The sequence below is a fragment of the Oncorhynchus kisutch genome, linkage group LG17 (assembly GCF_002021735.2).
Source record: "Oncorhynchus kisutch isolate 150728-3 linkage group LG17, Okis_V2, whole genome shotgun sequence".
NCBI lineage: Eukaryota > Metazoa > Chordata > Actinopteri > Salmoniformes > Salmonidae > Oncorhynchus > Oncorhynchus kisutch.
Window position 1 is genome coordinate 8220910 of NC_034190.2, and position 23398 is coordinate 8244307.

The 23398-nt window shown below is 41.5% G+C and overlaps 2 protein-coding genes, 1 long non-coding RNA gene and 4 other non-coding genes across 7 annotated transcripts in view; 1 reads left to right on the forward strand and 6 right to left on the reverse strand.

Annotated features, from left to right (window-relative positions):
* Positions 1-678: 678 nt before the first annotated feature.
* LOC109907132 (uncharacterized protein C6orf47) lies at positions 679-6212 on the reverse strand. The gene is made up of 3 exons (XM_020504907.2): positions 5951-6212; positions 4024-5691; positions 679-2537 (listed from the first exon to the last, which is right to left on the reverse strand). Exon 2 carries the CDS (start codon positions 4965-4967, stop codon positions 4047-4049), a length of 921 nt encoding a protein of 306 aa, XP_020360496.1. The 5' UTR covers positions 4968-5691; positions 5951-6212; the 3' UTR covers positions 679-2537; positions 4024-4046.
* Positions 6213-6977: 765 nt separating this feature from the next.
* On the reverse strand, positions 6978-13570 carry LOC109887750 (uncharacterized). The gene is made up of 13 exons (XR_004203836.1): positions 12218-13570; positions 11933-11992; positions 11687-11724; positions 11193-11257; positions 10905-10977; positions 10584-10640; positions 9488-9552; positions 9210-9273; positions 8901-8956; positions 8447-8535; positions 8172-8231; positions 7816-7883; positions 6978-7320 (listed from the first exon to the last, which is right to left on the reverse strand). It is a non-coding gene; the product is annotated as an uncharacterized LOC109887750 (long non-coding RNA).
* LOC116354530 (small nucleolar RNA Z195/SNORD33/SNORD32 family) lies at positions 7959-8041 on the reverse strand. Its single transcript, XR_004203866.1, has one exon. It is a non-coding gene; the product is annotated as a small nucleolar RNA Z195/SNORD33/SNORD32 family (small nucleolar RNA).
* On the reverse strand, positions 8622-8701 carry LOC116354543 (small nucleolar RNA SNORD53/SNORD92). The gene has a single exon (XR_004203879.1). It is a non-coding gene; the product is annotated as a small nucleolar RNA SNORD53/SNORD92 (small nucleolar RNA).
* On the reverse strand, positions 9643-9725 carry LOC116354541 (small nucleolar RNA SNORD53/SNORD92). The gene has a single exon (XR_004203877.1). It is a non-coding gene; the product is annotated as a small nucleolar RNA SNORD53/SNORD92 (small nucleolar RNA).
* On the reverse strand, positions 11348-11428 carry LOC116354542 (small nucleolar RNA SNORD53/SNORD92). Its single transcript, XR_004203878.1, has one exon. It is a non-coding gene; the product is annotated as a small nucleolar RNA SNORD53/SNORD92 (small nucleolar RNA).
* A 4883-nt stretch (positions 13571-18453) lies between the features above and the next one.
* The window catches only part of LOC109907134 (phosphatidylinositide phosphatase SAC1-A), a 30152-nt gene continuing 25207 nt past the window's right edge, over positions 18454-23398 (forward strand). The window contains exon 1 of the mRNA XM_031795054.1: positions 18454-18622. Coding sequence (XP_031650914.1) covers positions 18594-18622 — 29 coding nt within the window. The 5' untranslated portion in view covers positions 18454-18593. The remainder of the gene's footprint in view (positions 18623-23398) is intronic.

Genomic DNA, 23398 nt, shown 5'->3' on the forward strand with positions numbered 1-23398 from the left:
AGGAAGACTGAATTAGTGGTTGGTGGCCATGGAGACAGTAGTAAAAATAAGTAATATAATCAGGTCACATTCAGGGACCTGTTCTGATGGCATCAGTGAGGTTATTCTGGTGTTTCTCTGTCCTGCTGCTAAATGTATGAATCCTATTGACACAGCGCTCCCAATACCTGACACATGGCCTTGGATGCATCCCAAATAGCACCGTATTCCCTATAGTGTATCCCAAATAGCACCGTATGCCCTATAGTGTATCCCAAATAGCACCGTTTTCCCTATAGTGTATCCCAAATAGCACCGTATGCCCTATAGTGTATCCCAATTAGCACTGTATTCCCTATAGTGTATCCCAAATAGCACCGTATGCCTTATAGTGTATCCCAAATAGCACCCTATTCCCTATAGTGTATCCCAAATAGCACAGTATTCCCTATAGTGTATCCTAAATAGCACCGTATTACCTATAGTGTATCCCAAATATTCCCTATTGTGCACTACTTTTGACCAGGTCTCTGGTACACTATATAGATAATAGTGTGTCTTTTGGGACGTACACCTTGTTATTAGATAGGAGATCCCTCTAGTTACAAATGTGTTATGTAATGAGTACCATGCGTATTAAAAGCTAAATTAGCACACACATGGCATAGCCAATGAAATCAATTCTGAGATTCAGCAATGCAACCTTTAAATAAAAAAAATCTTTATTTATTTACCCAGTGGAAATATTTCAGGCTGAGTCAGTATACAGTACAGTAATGGGTATCGACATCTAGGACAGTATCAGGTCCAAAGTTTATTTTCTCAACACGTGGTTTACATCCGTAAACATCCGTTCCCTTTACAAAACACAACGTTGACATGGGATGCGTTCAGAATGACCCGTCGTGGAACGTTACGATAAGAAATACATGTAGAACAAACACGCCTCTCTGAAACATAGAACAAGGAATGCTTGGCGGCTCTATTCGTCACATTTCTATCTGCAACGTTTGATCAACTGAACGTGGCTGCCTTATCACGGTGATTCAGTGATCCACCACTTGTCTTTTGGGGGGGGAAGAGACACATTGGGGGGGGGACATTGGGGGGGGGGGAGAGAGAGACATTGGGGGGGGGGGGGGGGGGGGGGAGACATTGCACATTCTCATTACAAGACATCTTTCTTTATAAACAACATGTGGAGTAACAAGTCAAAACATGACATTTAAACACGAGAGATAAAAGGCAGAGAGGAATCACCGATGTGGTATCACTGTTTACAGGTCCCATTATCAGCACACAATGAGTATATATATATCATATAACTTTCTGCATCACTGAAGATGTGATAGCTGTATGTTATGCTACAAATACAAAAATATCTGGGAAAGGCCATTGTAGAAACTAGAAATGTTCTTCAAAGCTTTTAGAATACAAAGGCATTGTGGGTGAGAACCAGTGGGAGGAGCTCTAGGAGAACGGGCTCATTGTAATGGCTGAAATGGAATTGTGGAATGGAGTCAAACGTGGTTTCTATATGTTTCATTTATTCCGTTTCAATGAGCCCGCCCTCCTACAGCTCCTCCCACCAGACTCCACTGGTTAGAATCCTCTTCTTACACACGCCTACTACAGATTGTGACATGCCGAGACAAAAATCTTGCAGGTAGAATTAGTGTTCCTGAGCATCACTGTTGGTTTGTATGTGATTGTGCAAAACTTACTACTGGACAATTGTAAGGTCAATTATAAAGATAAATATATATATTTTTAAACGGTTGTGTTTCTAAGACTATAGCGTACCTTTCAAACAGGAACATACGTGTGACAAAACAGATCAATACATGTTCAATGTGTAGTTTACATACAATGCAATTAACACTGATTATGATGGAGAAAGACAGGGATAATATAATAAGGCATACTATTAAATATTAAGGCACAGGAAATTAAATACAAGGCGAATAAACCTTATGTCCCAAAACTAACAACACAATCTGCTTGGAATAAGATTTGAAAGAAACTTGAAGAAAAAAAAAAGGTGCTGGTATCTGTCAAGTAGATATTCAAAAGTTTGTCTGAACAAAACAAAATGAATGTAAAAGAAGTCTAACTAGAGGGAAACAGGATTCTGTAACAATAGAACTGTGCTAAGACGACAAGTGGTATCACTGGGCCCAAGACGACAACGGTGGTATCACTGGGCCTAGACGACAACGGTGGTGTCACTGGGCCCTAGACGACAACAGTGGTATCACTGGGCCCTAGACGACAACAGTGGTATCACTGGGCCCTAGACGACAACAGTGGTATCACTGGGCCCTAGACGACCAAGATTGTAGTGGATGTGCTTTGCTTCAGCACCACTGAATATCACAGTAGTGAAGTGTTAGCCTAAAGTTCTCCAGCCTCTGCCGTTCCTCATTGCAGTATCAGCTGGGCTCAGCTCTTTTCATGCGTCTTCGTCTTTGCATTGGTAGGCTCTCGAAACAACTTCCCTCAATCCCTGCATGTCAGGCTTTCGAAACATCCCTCTTCCCTCCATGTCAGATGATTGTCTGTGGAAAAAAAAAAAGCTAATCAGTAAACAGTTTGTGGTTTAAATGCTTTAAATAGCCTCAAGTTAACCATGACAAAAATCACATGGGAAAGTCAGGATGACAACAGCAGGACAAAAACCAGTGGGCCTGTTGCTGCTGTTATTTTGGCCTGCTGTTGCTGCTGTTATTTTGGCCTGCTGTTGCTGCTTGTGGCTGTTATTGCAGCACCCCTTCAGGCAAATAAAATCCCATCCTTTCTTCATACATCATACTGCTCTCTCTATGTAAACTGTAATGATATGCATTCCAAAAAAAAAAAAGCCTTTGATTTCTCATTATTTCAAGCTGGTTTCACACCACTTGGAGAATGTCAGTTCTTTTTCCCTCTGGTTTCAAGATTAAAATAGCTCCAAGCAGAGCAGTTTGTGGTTGGCTGTAGATTAAAATAGCTCCAAGCAGAGGTGTTTGTGGCAGTGGGAACATTGCCAACCTAGACAAGAACAGTCTGCATAGTCTGTACAGTTGAATAACCATGAAAACCACAATAATATAAACTCATGAAACTACATCACTGTTCTATACTGAACAAAAATATAAATGCAACAATTTCAAAGATGTTGCTGAATTACAGCTGATATAAGGAAACCAGTCAATTGAAATAAATGTCTAAAGCCCAAATCTATGGATTTCACATGACTGGGAAGGGGCGTGGCCAGCCAATCACAATGAGTTTTTCCCCACAAAAGGGCTTTAATAAAGACAGAACCCCCCCCCCCCCCCGACAATCCTGCAGGTGAAGAAGCCAGATGTGGAGGTCCTGGTCTGCAGTTGTGAGGCTGGTTGGACATACTACCAAATTCTCTAAAACGATGTTGGAGGCAGCTTATGGTAGAGAAATTAACATTAAATTCTGTGGCAACAGCTCTGATGGACATTCCTGCAGTCAGCATGCCAATTGCATGCTCCCTGAAAATTTGACATCCGTGGCATTGTGTTGTGCTACAAAACAGCACATTTTAGAGTGGCCTTTTATTGTCCCCAGCACAAGGTGGACCTGTGTAATGATCATGCTGTTTAATCAGCTTCTTGTCTGTCAGGTGGATTATCTTGGCAAAAGAGAAAGGCTCACTAACAGGGATGTAAACAAATCTGTACACAAAATATGAGAAATAGTAAATTTGTGCATATGCAACATTTCTGGGATCTTTTATTTCATCTCATGAAACATGGGACCAACACTTTACATGTTGTGTTTATATTTTAGTTCAGTGTATAAGCATGAGCGTTTTTCTCCCTTGCTTAATATGAACTACAACAAACAGGTATATAATGAGTGATGAACAACAAAAGACAAATACAATCATGAGGTTAGGAGTGGAGTCCTTGTACATGCCAGGTACATTTAGGCTGTAGTACAGTCAGGAAAACAGTGTACATCAGGACAGTGAGAGAGACCAGAAAATCCAACAGAGAGAAAGAGGGAGAAGAGACTGACAGAACTTACCAAAACAAACTTTCATTCAAGGATCATCTTTCCTTTGTAGTCAAGTACATCTCTGTAACTTCCTCATCGTCTCTCACTTCCACGTCCTCCACCTCCTTTTCATACTCCTCATCCCCCTCTCCTAGGATCACACTCTGCTGGATGCTGACAGAGATGACCAGTGCTTGCACGATGCCATACAACAGAGCAAACTGTAGAAGATACTCTTGGACCAACCAAAGCAGTCCCGCCATTCCAACAGTGGAAACAGAAAACATGGCCATTCCATGAAGCCACAACTTCAGTCCTCCTTGGACCCCTAGAACCTCCAGGACCAACTTGGTAGGGGGGGACACAATCCACAGGAAGCCCACCACCAACAGGTCAAACAGGTGGCGAAGGAGGTTGAAGCAGATCTCATAGTGTTCCGGAACTATCACCCCATTCCAGGCGAGTGCAAAGAACCGGAAGGCTGATGAGGAGCTAGGTGTGGGAGACGGTGGAGGGGTTCCATAGTCAGAATACTCCCCATCTTTGTCAGAGTCCCATCCTGCACCGACACATTTCCTCTGACTTAGCCCACCAGGTTCAGCTGTTCTCGGCCAGAATAAGTGTGAGGGTGGCAGAATCTTATTCCACCATCTGGAGTCACCATGTTCTGCTTTCCCCTCAGCCTCCTGCTTTCCCGCACCCAGCTCTTCAACTTCCCTGGACTGGATTTTCTCCTCACTTGCTTCCCAGTACTCTTCGATCAATGTTGTTTGTTCACTTGTTTGTCTTTTCTGTCCGGCTCCCCAAACCCAGGTTGTTAACCCCCCCAAGAAGCCCCAGCTGCCTCTCGTCTGCTGCTCTTCAGCCACTGGCTTGTCCCTCATGGTTTTGTCAGGTCCTGCTTTGCTGCCCCAGGGCCGGTAGGAGATAACTGGACGCACCCACCCCCAAACTCTTCCTACTACAGCTGTCATGTCAGTTCCCTTAGTTTGGCGCCCTTAATTATGTCTGGATTTTAGAAGGACTAAAGGACGTAGAGACTGCAATGAGTTATTGAGAACGCAATAATGGGTTTAACTTTATATTATTTATTTCCGTTTTAAGACTTTGTAGGAGGTTTTGTTACATTAGATAAGTCAAATTAACTCTCCTTGCCGTGAGATCACTGGGAATGATAAGAGGGAAAGTGTGAACCACAGGACGAGTCACATGACAAACCTGATGGCGTTAAATCGAAACCAACCACCAACGCCCAAGAGAAAATTCCAATGAGGGTACTCACTAGCATGTCGTCCCCAAGACTTTCACCTTTCTTCACCTAATTTTACTCTTATAACACTAACGTCAAACAAATAAACCATACCAAAATATTACCTTTGGTTTTGAAGTGATAGAAATAGTTTAGAATCCCTAATATCCGGACGAATTACGGACATTAGCTAATGGCTAGTTTAGTAGGCCTAGTCTACAGAAATATACTTGGCCAAGTATGTATAATATGTTACGGTTCTTTCTAAAAGTACATGGCCAGCTAAAATTGCAGGGTAAAGACTATTGTTTAGTCGAGGAATGCAACAAGTAAAATATTCCAACTCTTGACAATGAATGTTTTTCTGGAGTTCCTCAGCCTAACAAAAAGCAGAACATATATTTCATCTTCAAATTTAACTGTGTGTAGTCTCTTTTCCACTTCTTGGTCTGGGGAGGGGAAACATTACAATATGAGTCGATAAATTTTAAGTTATAAGATAATTAGTTAGCTAAATTAGTTCACAAATTCACCGCTAACCAATTAACTACTATAACTAGCTACTTTTTCTGACATTAGCCTGGTATAGAGTAATGTTTGCACACACACACACAAAAATATTATGGCAAAAGTTTGACAACTAGTCTTGTTAAATCAAGTTATTCAGTTGTCACAAACCAAGTCGTGAGTTGAAAAAGCGACACTCACCTTGGTCTCTTTTAGACAGTTTGAGGCTAGCCTAGTTAGCAAACACCACCACGTATAAAATGCTTTCGTTCGCTTGACAATTCAAATGTGTATCTTAACGTCGTGGAAGCATCCAACAAATCGACTGGGATAGTTTACAGGTGTTCATATGACATTAGCTAAGTGCCTAGGAAACCTTTAATGTCGAAACGGGGAAAAGTCGCATACTGGATATGTGCAAACCTAGCTAGTTACAATAGAACGCACCTGAAACAGGAAACAGTTTACGTACTTCCGAGATGACAGGAACAAAAGACACGGGCCAAGTTGATTGCTCATGTTTCAATATGGTTTAGTCCGAGCACATTATATCCTCTGCTTAAATAATGGTGTCTACTGTACCTGGTGTGAAAATCAGTCTATAGTAAGGGCTATTCTTTAAATACCTTGTGTGAAAACCAACCTAGTAAGGGCTATTCCTTAAAGCTGGTAGGAACCTAATACACATGTTCTATATAGCTGCAGTGTCTTTAAGTGAAACGCTCAAACAGACGTTGACCTCAACTACTTAGAAAGCAACCTTTGAATTAAAATTTAAAACGGGTTGCATATTCATAAGTCACTTCAGAGAGCACATTTGTTACTTGCCTAGTACCGTTCATTCTCGCTGTTAAGTATGTTATAACATCAAATAGGAACTGTATCGACTCGTTTAAACGTAGGTGATTGCTACAACAAAAATGAGTCACAGCATTGCTGCCTGCCAGCACTAATCAAGTGAGATTCAAGCAACGATCACTATGAAACGCAAAGCATGCGATTCCATGCAGGCCAAAACAAGTTCAGTAACTTCGCCCCAGACACTTAACTGCAGCTCCCACATATGAAGGAAACGGGATGTAAGCAGATGGGGACTGAGGGTGGAAATCTCTGTATGTATTCCTTTGTACATGTAACCCCTGATTTCCCCCCCTTCTTGTTGGTAAAATATACTTATACTTATATACTTATTGTAAGTGCAACACACAACCATGCCCTCACAAAATAGTGCAAGGATGACCATTCATTCTTTATTCAAATGCTGCAATCAGATTACTTTTTATTGGTGGCAATTTAAAAGTTCATTATCAAAAACATTTTTTACATCAGCAGTTGTCAAAGTACTTTACTTGGGGGGAAACTGTAGTAGAAGGGAGTCCAAGGACAACACCAAGAGGAACACCCCCTACATGACTTGACTCTTGGTGACTTTGGGAGATCAAATCAAAGTTAATTTGCCATTGGCACAAAATACAGCCATGGATACAGTCTACACAATGAAATGCCTCCTGGCGGAGCAGCTCTTTTCATGACGGAAGCTCTTCAACAAGCGTCGGCACCATCCTCAAGTCCTAAGAAACATTTTCACAACGTTACAATCACGTAGCATATGAACAATTTATGACAAATTAAAATCTGTGTCAGTGCACTGTGAAAGAGACTCATAGGAAATCAGGGACTCTAGTATATCAATGACAACTGTAATCTTTGAGTACAAAGATACAGAAGGTTGTACAAAAGGTACAAATATGTCGTTCTGCCCCTGAACAGGCAGTTAACCCACCACTGTTCCTAGGCCAATAAGAATTTGTTCTTAACTGACATGCCTGGTTAAATAAAGGTTAAATAAAATAGAAAATACTTTGATTTCAACTCAATGCACTGCTTTTAACGAAGATTCTAAAGAAAACCATTCCGTTAATAATTCAAATTGTCCAACAGCCCTAATAAAAATGTAACACCTCAAGTGATTATGTACTCCTTGATCAGTCACAAGATTGGTATTAATGGAAGAAAAAAAAATATATATATATATATCACATTTTTTTTAAAAGGCCTTCACTCACCCAGTCGAACTTGCATTGCCACAACAGCAGCAAGACCGCCAAGTAGATTGGCACCAGCCAAGCTGGACCTGGAAGGTAAGAAACGTATCCAAATCAAGACAATTGCCACAACCTGGGGTTCAGATGATTCAAGGAGGTTGCTTTATGTCTCAGATGGTAGTGCATGTAAAGTATTCTCATGGTCGTTAAACTCAAATACGTTACTGTGGTAAACATCACTGACAAGCCAAAAAAAAAGAAGAAGTACTTTGATAAATATATTTATCTACAGCTTAGGGAATTATTGCTTCACAGCTAATGGTTCTCCCGAGGCATGGAGCCACTAAACCTCAAAGGAGATTTACTTTAATGCTCACCAAATATCAAGGGGGTTGGAGCCTTGCAACAGAATGTATCCATCTTCCATCCCACTTTGTCTACAAAGTAATGAAAAGCATTTAGAATCAATAGAAACTTTGAATTCGTGCATGTTAGGACAACGCAGTATGCATTTTCAGTGCACTGTGAAGTTAACTTCATGTTGTATTCAGAGACTCTAGTCTAGGAAATCATCATTAATTGCACACTGATGGAACTAACTTCCATGACGGCTTTGTATTCCTCTTCTACCCTCTATTATCTGAATACTTACAGGAGTTCGCAATCTCATTGGGATCCAGCCATATCTTCTTCCCTCAGGGCAGGACACTAGAGGCAAGTTTCTCTGGGAGACTGAACACGCTGTGTTAGAGACGGAAATAGTTAACACATGACAATATGTATAAATATGTAACAATCCAACTTGAATGTCTAGGGTGAACAGCAGTTAAATCAGATAGCCAAGAGAAACATGACATCACAAATGTCAGCATAGATTGCGAAACCATTCTCAGAATCATCATGTTTAACCAATACAACAGTTGATTGTTAGTCATACTGATGACCACCTGGAATGCAACTGAGCCAGTAGTCATGGTAATGTCATCCGACACCATCCTGACAAATTTCTGTCTGACAAACTGAATTTCTCAACACAAATAACCAGCTAGCAACCATAAAGCAAGTGCCTGGGAACTATTCTCCTGTCCAGAGATGTCTGAACTCACCATCAACGGATGCAGTTTCAGATGCACAGCACTGGGACGTCATCTTGTCCATTATCCTGAAAGACAAACCAATTGACATCTTGAATGTGACATTCACAATATGAGAACAGGAATATATCTTCAAGACAACTCAATTAATTTACTCTCGACATTTCAGGTCATTGTCTCAGTGCGCTGCGAGAAAGCATCAGTTTAATTCAGGAACCGAAATCGCAATCATCATAGACACTGACGATACTAATGGCATTATCGCATCACAGCCACTTGTAATCTGACGCATATTGTCATGAATAACACTTTCGTTCTTACCAAGTATAACTTTGGTCATCAATGGATTGGAGTCCTGCGACAGAATGTATCCATCATTCTCAGTCTACAAAGTAATGAAAAGCATTTAGAATCCATAGGAACTTCCAACTTCCTAAATGGTAGGATACCCAGCATGCATTTTCAGTGCACTGTGAAGTTAACTTCATGTTGTATTCAGAGACTCTAGTCTAGGAAATCATCATTAATGCACACTGATGGAACAAACTTCCATGACGGCTTTGTATTACTCTTCTACCCTCTATTATCTGAATACCTACAGGAGTTTTGCCATCTCTTCTTCACACAGGGCAGAACGTTGGAAGCAAGCCTCTTCTGGAGCACGCTGTGTTTGAGATGGATAAAGAGTTAACATTACCTTTTGTATAACAATGTAACAGTCCAACTTAAAAATGCGTCCAGTGTGAACAATGGTTAAATCAGATAGCCAAGAGAAACATGACATCACAAAATGTCAGCGTAGTTTGCGAAACCATTCTCAGAGAATCATCACGTTTAACCAATGTAATGGTTGATCATTAAGTCATACCGACAACCACCTAGAATGCAACAGAGCTGGGAGCCAGCCAGACTTGGAAACGTCATCCATTCCTAGTGCAGAGCGGTTAAGTGCTTCTTCAGGATGTCCTTTAAAAAAATCCTTCAACGAACTACACGTCACCTGGGCTGAATGTTGTAACCAGAATAAAACCAAAGCCCCATGATGGTAATGACTGCTTATCATTTACTAACCATCAGTTATTCACATCACTTTAATACCATTTTTTCCCCCCAGCTGTTGTATATCACATGTCTATTATTTGAGGACCACTATTTAGAGTCCAAGTCATCTCATCTCTACAGAGCGGTAGTCCATGCGGTCGGGTACGTCCTATTTTAGTAGTTGTTGTTTCAAAGTAAAAGCATACTTGACTGCAGAATACCAATTTCGCACTGTGCCCCCCCCCCCCCCATCACACATTCTTGTCTCTTACGTAAGCAGGTGTAAAAAAAAAAAAAAAAATACAAATAAGACCAGACAAATAACTGCAATGGGTTATGATCATTGTAGTTATTAGCATGTTCTCTGCACTAAACTGTGTAGAACGTTGGCCAGCTACATCGCACAGTACGGATTGATCTGATGCATCTCTAGAGAAACTGCAGCGTAATGTAAGCATTGAGCAGAGCAAAAAAACACAAGTGCAATTAAACAAGACACCAATCAACTAGTTAAAAAAAACTACTGACATTACAGTTAAATCGCTCAGCACCATATTGACATAATGCCGCAATGTACAAATCTCGTTTTCAATACAAGTAACCAGCTGGCTAATAAAGTAAATGGCTGGGAACTCCAGAGATGTCAGAACTCACCAGCAACGGATGCAGTTTTAGATGCACACCACTTTGGACGCCATTTTGTCCATTACCCTGAAAGAGACCAAAACCCACCCTTTTAAATTAGTGATGGTCTCAATATGAGAACTGGAATAAAAACATACAAGTAACTTGACTCGCTAACTCGTCACATCTCATGTCATTGTCTCAGTGCGCTGCGAGAAAGCATCAGTTTAAATTCAGGAACCGAAATCGCAATCATCATAGACACTGAAGATACTAATCACATTGCTGCTTCACAGCCACACCTACGCTGATGCATTCAGTCATAAATATTTGAAAATTACTTAAGCTTACCAAGTATCATTTGACATCAAAGAGTTTTAGTCTTGTAACAGAATGCACCCATCGTCCATCCATCATTCTCAGTCTACAAAGTAATGAAAAGCATTTAGAATCCATAGGAACTTCCAACTTCCTAAATGGTAGGATACCCAGCATGCATTTTCAGTGCACTGTGAAGTTAACTTCATGTTGTATTCAGAGACTCTAGTCTAGGAAATCATCATTAATTGCACACTGATGGAACTAACTTCCATGACGGCTTTGTATTCCTCTTCTACCCTCACTTATCTGAATACTTACAGGAGTTTTGCCATCTCTTCTTCACACAGGGCAGAACGTTGGAAGCAAGCCTCTTCTGGAGCACGCTGTGTTTGAGATGGATAAAGAGTTAACATTACCTTTTGTATAACAATGTAACAGTCCAACTTAAAAATGTGTCCAGTGTGAACAATGGTTAAATCAGATAGCCAAGAGAAACATGACATCACAAAATGTCAGCGTAGTTTGCGAAACCATTCTCAGAATCATCATGTTTAACCAATACAACAGTTGATTGTTAGTCATACTGATGACCACCTAATGCAGAGGGTCAAACGTCTAGTCACTGTCCCAACTGAGCTCTGCTCTAACTAGAGTACCCCCCCCCCCCCCCCCCACTAAGTCTATGGTCTCACGAGTTCTGAAGTACAGCCTGTGGATGGGTCTAGTATCCCTGGTTGGGAACCACTGACCTAATGGAGCCAACTTCCCAAGACCCCATTTTTTGTCTCCCTCCGGATGCCACAAGAACTCACCAAGTGCTAGAGCCTGTTTGGAACTGCCCTCCATTTTCCTGAAAAAGAGAGCCCCAACGTGTTACATTGGTTTCGTTTTCTATAAAAATGAAAGGAATGGGTAACGTTAAACATTATTGGGGACAGTGTGTGTCAGTGCACTGTGAAAGAACATCACTGTAAATCAGAGACTCTAGTCTAGTGAATCATCATTAACACTCCCGTCTCCAAGCACGTCATTCTTTCAGTACTAGCTAACAATCTCACCTTGAATACCGAGCCTAGACTGATCCTAGTTTTATGCATTTCAATGTTGGCTGCTGCAGTCTGGAAGAGAAGAGGGGGGTTATATTAATGTAATTCCAAATCAGTTGAATGTGTACCAGCACCATACATGCAGCAATGTGCATCTATACACTGCATTGTCCTGGTATGATTTATGCAAGCTACAAACAAATATATATATATATATATATAGATAGATATAGACAAGTCGGCACCGCATGCGCACGTGGTGTTTCTGCTAGGTAGCTAAGTAGTTGCTAAACTTACCTTGCAAACTTCTTGTGACTTGGGCAACCTCTCAACCACATTCGCTGACTTTACATACAACACGTATTGCCAGCCCATCTGGGTTGTACTTTTCGTGACATAAAAACATTTAATGCCGTTCTTCATTTTGCGCTCATCTTTTTCACCTGCTCACGCGAGCGTATTGACGGGAGAAAGGCCTCAGGAACGAGGGTGCGTTCAATTTATACGGCTGGGTCCTTACAACTTTATGGCTAGCATATATAATGCCTGTTTTTATATTTTCATACATATCCCATACTGATGTTTATATACACAATATTGTATTGTCTATATTTCCAGGTTTGTTTTGGGGTAAATATTTACAACGTGACAGAAAAAAAAAGGGAAAAAATAGACAATTTTTCCTAGATGTCTCAACCTCATACTCATTATGGGCACTAGTTTACAGTCCAAACACTACAAAGACACACCCTATACCCTCCGCCCTCAAATTAAGTGGACACTTCTGATGAAGTATCATATGTCTGACGAGTATAAATTTAAAGGGCGAGGAAGGAATGATTTTTAAGTGGACAGCCGCTGGGCCGGAAATTGGCCACTCGTTCATCCCGTGATGATTGTGTTTTCAGCCACCGGTAGCTTGTGGTGGTTTTATATGCGCTTCAGTCAATTATGATTGCATGTCTACTTATATTAAATATATAACATGATTAATGCCTACTGTTTGATAGCTAGTAAATTAATTAGCTAGCTAATGTTAGCCTACCTAGCTGGAACTTCTGTACAAGGAAAATGTTTTATTTCTACAATTTCCAAAAGATAAACAAAAACATATTTACTTTCGGATGCAAACATTTAAAAAGACACGCCCTCGCGCACTTACCCTCGCTTTATGCCCTTGGGGCCATCTTGGGGGGCGGTCCAAATTATTAGCCTATCTCGGGAAGTTTGCAACGTAAGCCCCTCAGCCATCGTTTTTAGTCAGCTTTGCGAGTGTACAATTATGTTCACTCCGAGGCCTGAAACGCCCCATAATTCAATAAGCGATGATTGTACGTCCACTAAGAAAAGTAGGCGAAAACTTAACATTCATGGAGAAGTGAAAACGAATACAAATAAGTTAGAAATTGTGCTACTAACGCACACGACGGCACAAACACATCTCGAAAAAAAAGAAATATGCTTTTGTTTGGTTATCTTTTGGAAATATAACATCTTCTTTCAGAAGTTCCAGCTAGGCAGGCTAACGTTAATTTGCTAGCTATCATACAGTAAGCGCATATTAATAATTGATCAATTTAATATAAGTAGAAATGCACTCATAATTGACTGTAGCGGATATAACGCCACCACCAGCTACCGGTGTCTAAAAACACAATCATCACGGGATGAACGAGTGACGAATTTCCTGAATTTTCCAGGTAAAAATCATCCCTTCCTCCCTTAAAAAAATATATATATTATAATTTTTTATTTTTTTATTAACAACTAATCAATACATAAAGCACATGAGGGAACACAAGCATACATAGATTACAAACCATAGACAATCGCGCTAGGGGGTACAATATCACATTACAATTACACAAGGACCTTAAGGGACATGCATATATTTACAATTCTAACAGCTTTTTTGTTAGTAGAGCATTTAACCGTCTTAAAATACAATTCAATTTATTTTTGTAGGGTACGAAAATGTGGTTTTCTGTTTGTAAATTTACATTTGTGTATATGAAATTTGGCCAAAAGAATAATGAAATTAATTACATAAAAATGATTCCGCTTATTTCTATTGTATGTAAAGAATCCAAACAGTACATCTCTCCACAATAGTGTAAAATCTTCATAAATGTGTTCAATTATAAACCTACTGATGACTTGCCACAGTTTTCTTACATGCATACAATCCCTTCCTCCCTTGCCCTGCAAGTGTATACTCGTCAGACGTCATCAGAGGTGTCCACTTAATTTGAGGGCTGAGGGGATCGGGTGTGTCTTTTAAATTTTGGGATTTTTCCCAAGCTATCATTCACGCCTTTCAAAGTGTGTTGCATTATGGGGGATTAAAAAAATGGTCCTAATTTGTACCTACAATGTCATCAAAGGTCATGAAGTTTTGACTGCAAAGTTTCTACAGTTGCTCTTCAAAAAACTGAATCCTGCAGCCAATCCCCTGCATTGTGGGAGGTTCTATTGTCAACCAATCATCCCCTGCATTGTGGGAGGTTCTATTGTCAACCAATCATCCCCTGCATTGTGGGAGGTTCTATTGTCAACCAATCATCCCCAGCATTGTGGGAGGTTCTATTGTCAACCAATCATCCCCAGCATTGTGGGAGGATCTATTGTCAACCAATCATTAGGTTGTATTTGTTCGACCCACGTCAATGTGACCGAAGACATGACTGCTGCAGTATACCATTTTCCTGCAAAATACATTATGTATCAGTCAGTGTTGTGGTCTCGAGACCACGTATAGAGTTTCGAATACATTTGTACTCGGTCTTGGACATTGACGACTCGTAATTTATTCCCAAAACCAGCAGAGTAAAAAAAATGATCATAATTATCAGCTTCCAGTCATTCAACGCATAAAACCACTTCGCCAGGCCACATACACTCCTTTCTGGAAACATGAATATCTTAACAGCCTTTACATCTATTGTAGACATGTTTGCGCAGTGACAAACCTATAGGCCTTCAGTGGTGAACCTATAGGTCTTCAGCGGTGAACCTATAGGCCTTCAGTGACAAACCTATAGGCCTTCTGTGGTGAACCTATAGGCCTTCAGTGTTGAACCTATAGGCCTTCAGTGACAAACCTATAGGCCTTCTGTGGTGAACCTATAGGCCTTCAGTGGTGAACCTATAGGCCTTCAATGACGAACCTATAGGCCTTCAGTGGTGAACCTATAAGTCTTCAATGACGAACCTATAGGCCTTCAGTGGTGAACCTACAGGCCTTCAATGGTGAACCTATAGGCCTTCAGTGGTGAACCTATAGGCCTTCAGTGGTGAACCTATAGGCCTTCTGTGGTGAACCTATAGGCCTTCAATGGTGAACCTATAGGCCTTCAGTGGTGAACATATAAGTCTTCAGTGGTGAACATATAAGTCTTCAGTGGTGAAGATATACGTCTTCAGTGGTGAACCTATAAGTCTTCAGTGGTGAACTTGTAGGCCTTCAGTGGTGAACATATAAGTCTTCAGTGGTTGAACCTGTAGGTCTTCAGTGGTGAACCTGTAGGTCTTCAGTGGTGAACCTGTAGGTCTTCAGTGGTTGAACCTGTAGGTCTTCAGTGGTGAACCTGTAGGTCTTCAGTGGTGAACCTGTAGGTCTTCAGTGGTGAACCTGTAGGTCTTCAGTGGTGAACATATAAGTCTTCAGTGGTGAACCTGTAGGTCTTCAGTGGTGAACCTGTAGGTCTTCAGTGGTGAACCTGTAGGTCTTCAGTGGTGAACCTGTAGGTCTTCAGTGGTGAACCTATAAGTCTTCAGTGGTGAACCTATAAGTCTTCAGTGGTTGAACTGGTTTTGGCATGGAGCAGCTCACAGAAGAATGGCATCGGTAGCATGTAGGGTAGGGAAGGCGTTCCAACTTATGATATACCAGTAAATGCAAACTTGCTATTGAAAAAGTTTAGTTCGAAGTGTTGATTAGTAGGCTATTTGTGATGCAGCAATTGTCATCATGCTCAGTTTGCATCAGGGGCGTAGACATGGATGGGCCTGGGTGGACAGAGGCCCACCCAATGGGGAGCCAGGCCCTGACAGGCCCACCCAATGGGGAGCCAGGCCATGACAGGCCCACCCAATCAAATTGATGTGGTTTAACCATTGTAGACTTCGACCATTACATTTCTCAAGGACATTCAGAGACTTGTTCCGAAGCCACTCCTGCGTTGTCTTGGCTGTGTGCTTAGGGTCGTTGTCCTGAGTGCTCTGGAGCAGGTTTTCATCAACTATCTCTCTGTACTTTGCTCCGTTCATCTTGCCCTCGATCCTGACTAGTCTCCCAGTCCCTGCCACTGAAAAACACCCCCACAGCATGATGCTGCCACCACCATTCTTCGCCGTACAGATGTTGTCAGGTTTCCTCTAGACGTGAAGCGTGGCATTCAGGCCATCTTGGTTTCATCAGACCAGAGTATCTTGTTTGTCATGGCCTGAGTCCTTTAGGTGCCTTTTGGCAAACTCCAAGCCGGCTGTCATGTGCCTTTTACTGAGGAGAGGCTTGCGTCTGGCCACTCTACCATAAAGGTCTGATTGGTGGAGTGCTGCAGAGATGGTTGTTCTCCCATCTCCACAGAGGAACTCTGGAGCTCTGTCAGAGTGGTCACCTCCCTGACCAAGGCCCTTCTCCCCCGATTGCTCAGTTTGGCTGTGCGGCAGGCTCTAGTAAGAGTCTATCTGGTTTCAAACTTCTTCCATTTAAGAATGATGGAGGCCACCGTGTTCTTGGGGACCTTCAATTCTGCAGACATTTTTTGGTACCTTTTACCCAGATCTGTGCCTCGACACAATCCTCTCTCAGAGCTCTACGGACAATTCCTTCGACCTCATGGCTTGGTTTTGGCATCATGCAGCCATAGAATGTATTAAAAATCAAAACAAATAGCCGCAACATTAGTATCACAACTAAAGTTACACAAACAAGCTCTAAATGAAGCATATAGGAGAACCAGTTTCTTTGTTAACCCCTCAACACAGAATAGCCGCATGTGTTCACTCCCTCAAATCGTTTGGAGAAAATATCCTTTCTATTTTATTCAGCTTTGTTCAATTGGATTCTTCAGACTATGAAATAATGCCACGGAATTCTACTCAAATCTTGTCTGCTAAATGAATTAGTGTAGCACACAGCCACATGGCATAGCCACATCAGGACCTAACATAAGGACAACTCGGAGTATGCTATTCTGTTCTTCTGAAATAGACAACATTTTCTTCATATCATGTTTCTTTAGACCTGTCTAAAATAAATAATGGATTTATTGTGACAGTGCAGACTATACTACGTGGATTTATTAGACTTTTTAAAATGTAGATGTTCCAAAGGTCTGCATCAGTGGGTTGTAGGCTGTGTGTGGAAATCAGGAGATGCTGAATGTGTTTATGTTAATTAACAGTCAATTACAGTGAGACCGGCAGTTATTTGCTTGACAATCACCGGCTGACAAAATGCCATGAATGCCACAGGCCTAGACCCTGCCCATTCGGGTGTGGAAGGGAATTCAATTGTAGACCAGATAGCAGAAAGTGCTTTAAAAAGAGATATAATTGATATTCATGTTCCACTGGATAAAGGTGAGGCCAAATGTAAGATCAGAGCTATTTTGATATATGTGGGGCAGAAGAGATGGTACTCTGAGCAGAAGGGCACAAGGGCCATCATATGCCCTCCAAAGAAAGGTCAGTGGACCAACATTCAAAGGTCAGATTAGTTCGATTGTGCCTAGGACATTGTACATGGAACTCGTCATTACATCTGGTTTGCAAGCAGAGGGAATGGATTGTGTCTGAAGTGTATGATCGATGAAACGGTGAAGCATGTGTTGTTATGTTATTGTAAGTACAGAAATTATATTGTTGTAAGAGAGGGAACGATTGAAGTGTAGGGCCATTGAGGTTGGATGGGGTTAGTGAGGTTTGGAAGTGATTTTTTAGAAGTGGGTCTTTTAGAAGTTAGTAGGGTTCTACTGAGTTAGGTAAGAGGATTTAGAAATGAGACATGCTAGCTAGGTAGCTGGTGTGCCAGGAGGAATCCAGGACAAAGAGAGCGGCGCTTGTTTGAAATGGAAAAGCACCACGGTAGATATTGATAAAGAAGAACATCAAGACGAAGAAGCTGCTTTATAAGTGGGATGGACCTGTTGACAGCTACATCCCGAGGCGTTCCTGCTGATTGGACGGAGATTGTGACAGAAGGGTTAGAATGGCGTCCCTTGACAAGACAAGATGAATGTCAGGAGAAGTGCAGTATTATCATAAGGAGACGTATACTTGGAATACAGAGGATGAATGGAGAGAAAAAGAGAGGCAGAGGAGGTCTAAGAGAGAGAGAGAGAGAGAGGAAGAGGGTGAGAGCTGCATGTGACAAATAAAATTGTGATTTGAGTTACACCCCAGTCTAGTAGGTGGTGGTAATGCAACATTTATTGGATGCCAACCGCCGTTAAATCTCATCGAGGAAGAAGGATTTAGAAACGTGGAGCTCATGTTGAAAAAGCATGATTGACCACACACTCCAGCACAATAGGTGGCGGCATTCTTCTTTAACGTTTGTTTCCGGACCGCCATTATGATGAAGAAGAAGAAGAAGAAGAAGAAGAGGAAGAATAAGCAGCAACAGCAGCAGCAGCAGTAGCAGCTCAGACCGCTATAAGAAGTGAAGATGACGATAGCCTACGAGAGGTTCAATTTGTAAGTATTGTGCTTTATTTTGAAATGTAGTTAAAAGACACCAATCAAGTATAAGCAATATCAAGTCGACGTTTCCAGCTGCAGAGATGTACAATGGACATTTGTCATGATTGTCAAAAGTCGAGTAGTCATGAGCTAACTAGCTGGCTGAATGTTAGCTAAGTCAACAGCTAACGTTAGTTTGGCAATGCAGTCTAGTAACTAGAACTCGCTTAGCTTGCTTAAGGGTAACTCTCAACCCCATTTCAGCCCTTTCCCAATCTCTCCAAATGTTAAAAGCAATTCAAGTGAGAAGTTGTGGGTGGGAGAGTTAGTCATACATATAAATGTTTGGGGGTGGTTACTGATCCCAACACTTTCTTACAAAAACACACTACCAGAAGTAAACGTTCATGCTCAGGACAGATGGCTCCCAGTGGTAAGGCACCAAGTTCTTGACATATATTGCGATTTGCGGTGTAAGTTTGGGCGCAAAACAAATCTTTGAAATGTGGACTCGCAATTTATTGCGTAATTCTGTTAGGAAGAAAAGTGCAATCATCACCTTGGAAATGAAGATTAGGGACTCAATCCAACCCGCATTGCAGTATTTTCCCAATAGCACTTTCTTCAATGATCAAATTAACTCAGATTGTTCTTGGGTACTGTATAAAAACCTACAACTTACTATCAGGGTGACCCTTCTCACAGGTATGCTTTCAATTTTCAGAATTAGAAGTGAATATTATAAATAAAGGTAAAAAAAATAAAATATGTATCTGCCCCCAACCTGTTCTCAGAGCATTTCTTATTATACCAAATGTAACACATCATACTAATTCGAGTGGCCTGGATTTACGTTTCCTATTTTTTTTTTCACCTTTATTTAACCAGATAGACCAGTTGAGAACAAGTTCTCATTTACAACTGCGACCTGGCCAAGAGAGCAAAGTAGTGCAACACAGGGTTACACATGGGATAGACAAACCTACAGTCAATAACGCAATAGAAAAGTATTTATACAGTTTGTGCAAATGGAGTAAAGAGGTAAGGCAATAAATAGGCCATAGTAGCAAAGTAATTATAATTTAGCAATTAAACACTGGAGTGATTGATGTGCAGAAGATGAATGTGCATGTTGAGACACGGGTGCAAAGGAGCAAGATAAATAAATACAGTATTTGGATGAGGTAGTTGGGTGGACTATTTACAGATGCGCTATGTACAGGTGCAATGATCAGTTAGCTGCTCTGACAGCTGATGCTTAAAGTTAGTGAGGGAGATAAGTGATTTTTGCAGTTCGTTCCAGTCATTGGTAGCAGAGAACTGGAAGGGAAGGGCGGCCAACGGAGGAGTTGGCTTTGGGGGTGACCAGTAAAATATACCTGCTGGAGTGCGTGCTACGGGTGGGTGCTGCTGTGGTGACCAGTGAGCTGAGATAACGTGGGGAGTTACCTAGAAAATACGTATAGATGACCTGGAGCTAGTGATTTTGGTGAAGGATATGAAGCGAGAGCCAGCCAACAGAGCGTACAGGTCTCAGTGGTGGGTAGTATATGGGGCTTTGGTGACAAAACGGATGGCACTGTGATCCAATTTGCTGCATCCAATTTGCTGAGTAGTGTTGGAGGCTATTTTGGAAATGACATCGCCAAAGTCAAGAATCGGTAGGATAGTCAGTTTTACGAGGGTATGTTTGGCAGCATGAGTGAGGGATGCTTTGTTGCAAAATAGGAAGCCGATTATAGATTTAATTTAGGATTGGAGATGCTTAATGTGAGTCTGGAAGGAGAGTTTACAGTCTAACCAGACACCTAGGTATTTGTAGTTGTCCACATATTCTAAGTCGGAACTAGAGGTCGACCGATTAATCGGAATGGCCGATTAATTCGGGCTGATTTCAAGTGTTCATAACAATCGGAAATCTGTGTTTTTGGAGTGTCGATTTATACATTTGTATACCTTTATTTAACTAGGCAAGTCAGAACACATTCTTATTTTAATAAGTAATTGTCATTATTACAATGTATGGCATTGAAGCTCGTCTGGAGGTTAGTCAACAAAGGGCCAGAAGTATACAAAATGATGTCGTCTGCCTAGAGATGGATCAGAGAATCACCAGCAGCAAGAGCGATATCATTGATGTATACAGAGAAAAGAGTCGGCCCGAGAATTGAACCCTGTGGCACTCCCATAGAGACTCCCAGAGGTCCAGACAACAGGCCCTCCGATTTGACACACTGAACTCTATCAGAGAAGTAGTTGGTGAACCAGGCGAGGCAGTTACGTCTAGTCTATGAGACCAGGCTGCTGCCCGATGTTGGATGAGAATTGGCAACTGTTTTTAGCTGACAGCGCCCCAAATCAGTCATAGCGGTTTGGGGGGAAAATACGTGTTGAGATGACCACCATTGTCATCCATTTCTTTTTTACGATTGATTTATAGCTATGATTTATGAATGTATCATCCTCAAATGTTTTTGTTCTTTGTATGAAACGGTAAACAAAAACATTGCTAATGTGCCTTAAAGCCTTTTGAATTTTCTGTAGCATCAGTAGTCTAGTCAAGGAACCCTCATGCAAAAATATATTGGCACGCTCCACTTACCAAGACCTTTGCCAAGTTTATTTCATATTGAACCTCTCCCTTTTTAATTACTTTGTGCCTTTACATCACAATTTTAATGGTAGAGTTGAATCACATGACAATTTCAGTTTAGTAGGCAGCTAATTAGCTCGTCTCGTTGCAAAAACATTTTAGTTGTCTGGTTGGCTTGTTTGCTGCTAAGTCCTATGGATCAGCAGAAGACGATAACGATTTGATCCGAGACCTGTCCTTGCATGATGTACAGTACATAGACTACAGGGTAGGCAAACAGACCTATGGTTTTATCAGCCCCAAGTTCTGCATTTTCTATCTTGACATTTTCTCCTGTAAGCTCAATTTTTATACTCCACTGTAGCTGAGTGTGATGCTTTGCACAAACTATTGGGTAACTATGACGACCTGACCGAGTTGTCATGTTCTCAAACCATGTAGAAGGGGCAAGTCTGTAGTTGCTGTATTAACATAACAATGGCTCTCATAAAGTACTGCTGATGAATCAGAGATGGCGCCGGTAGCTCGTTGACAATAAGCAAGCCTATGTCCCAATACAATACCCCATGAGCCATGAACATGGTCTAATCTAATTTTTTGGGGGGTTGTTGACTTTAGTCACAACTTCACATCGAGTCCTGCAAGAAGTCAATATATTATAATAATTCAACTTTTTTTATGATGCTTTTCATTAGACAGAATCTCAAAGTGCTTGTTAAGCAAAATAAACAATGAGTTATTTTAAAAAGAGATATAGGCTGCATCATCATCTAGATCACGTCTGGTTTGGAGGGCTTCTAGATCACGTCTGGTTTGGAGGGCTTCTAGATCACGTCTGGTTTGGAGGGCTTCTAGATCACGTCTGGTTTGGAGGGCTTCTAGATCACGTCTGGTTTGGAGGGCTTCTAGATCGCGTCTGGTTTGGAGGGCTTCTAGATCGCGTCTGGTTTGGAGGGCTTCTAGATCGCGTCTGGTTTGGAGGGCTTCTAGATCGCGTCTGGTTTGGAGGGCTTCTAGATCGCGTCTGGTTTGGAGGGCTTCTAGATCGCGTCTGGTTTGGAGGGCTTCTAGATCACGTCTGGTTTGGAGGGCTTCTAGATCGCGTCTGGTTTGGAGGGCTTCTAGATCGCGTCTGGTTTGGAGGGCTTCTAGATCGCGTCTGGTTTGGAGGGCTTCTAGATCGCGTCTGGTTTGGAGGGCTTCTAGATCGCGTCTGGTTTGGAGGGCTTCTAGATCGCGTCTGGTTTGGAGGGCTTCTAGATCGCGTCTGGTTTGGAGGGTTTATACACTGAACAAAAATCTAAACGCAACATGTAAAGAGTTGGTCCTATGTTTAATGAGATGAAATTAAACTTGCAGTAATGTTTTATGCAGACAAATCTTATTTTTCCTCTCAAATGTTGGTCACATATGTTTACATCTCTGTTAGTGAGCATTTCTCCTTTGCCAAGATAATCCATCTACCTGACAGCTGTGTCATATCAAGAAGCTGATTAAAAAGCATGATCATTAAGTGATTGGTAGTCCCATAGGGCGGCGCACAATTGGCCCCGTGTCGTCTGGGTTTGGCCGGGGTAGGACTTCATGGTAAATAAGAATTTGTTCTTAACGGGTTTGCCAAGTTAAATAAAGGTTAAAATATATGTACGTGTGTGTATTGGGATGAAGTTTGAGCTCCCCACCTATTAGAGCCCAATCCTTACTTCAGAAGGATCCTCCTTAACAATAAAACAGCTAGCCCACTGCCACCTCTGCATGCGTATCCTCCTCTTGGGTCACCCATTGGTGAACAACAACCCAGAGTCGGTAGGTGTAATTCAAATGAAAACACACAATATGGTGTTGTTGTTATGCCAGCAGTATCTCCTGTTGTCCCCTGACTTTCCTGTGGCATGAGAATTTGTTGACATGTTGTGACGACCATAAGCGTCAAACAATAAGTATTTAGTCAGGCAGACGTTTTGTCTTCACCTGAAGCTGCTCGGCCAGAGTAGTGTATAATAGCACTCTCGGGCTCTGTAGTAAAGCTTGTCCACTTGCCCGGGGCAAATCAAACGTATTGCCGGACAAGCAGATTATAGATTAAGTTGTCCCAATGGACAAAGAAAATACCAAAAATTACACTGTCAGACAATTAAGCTATTCCCATCAGAATTGTACCTGTTTTTCTAAGGATGTGATGTGTTATGCACTTCCCT

Excerpts from the sequence above, each read along its gene's own strand:
- LOC109907132 (XM_020504907.2), bottom strand. The coding sequence starts at position 4,967 with ATGACAGCTGTAGTAGGAAGAGTTTGGGGGTGGGTGCGTCCAGTTATC.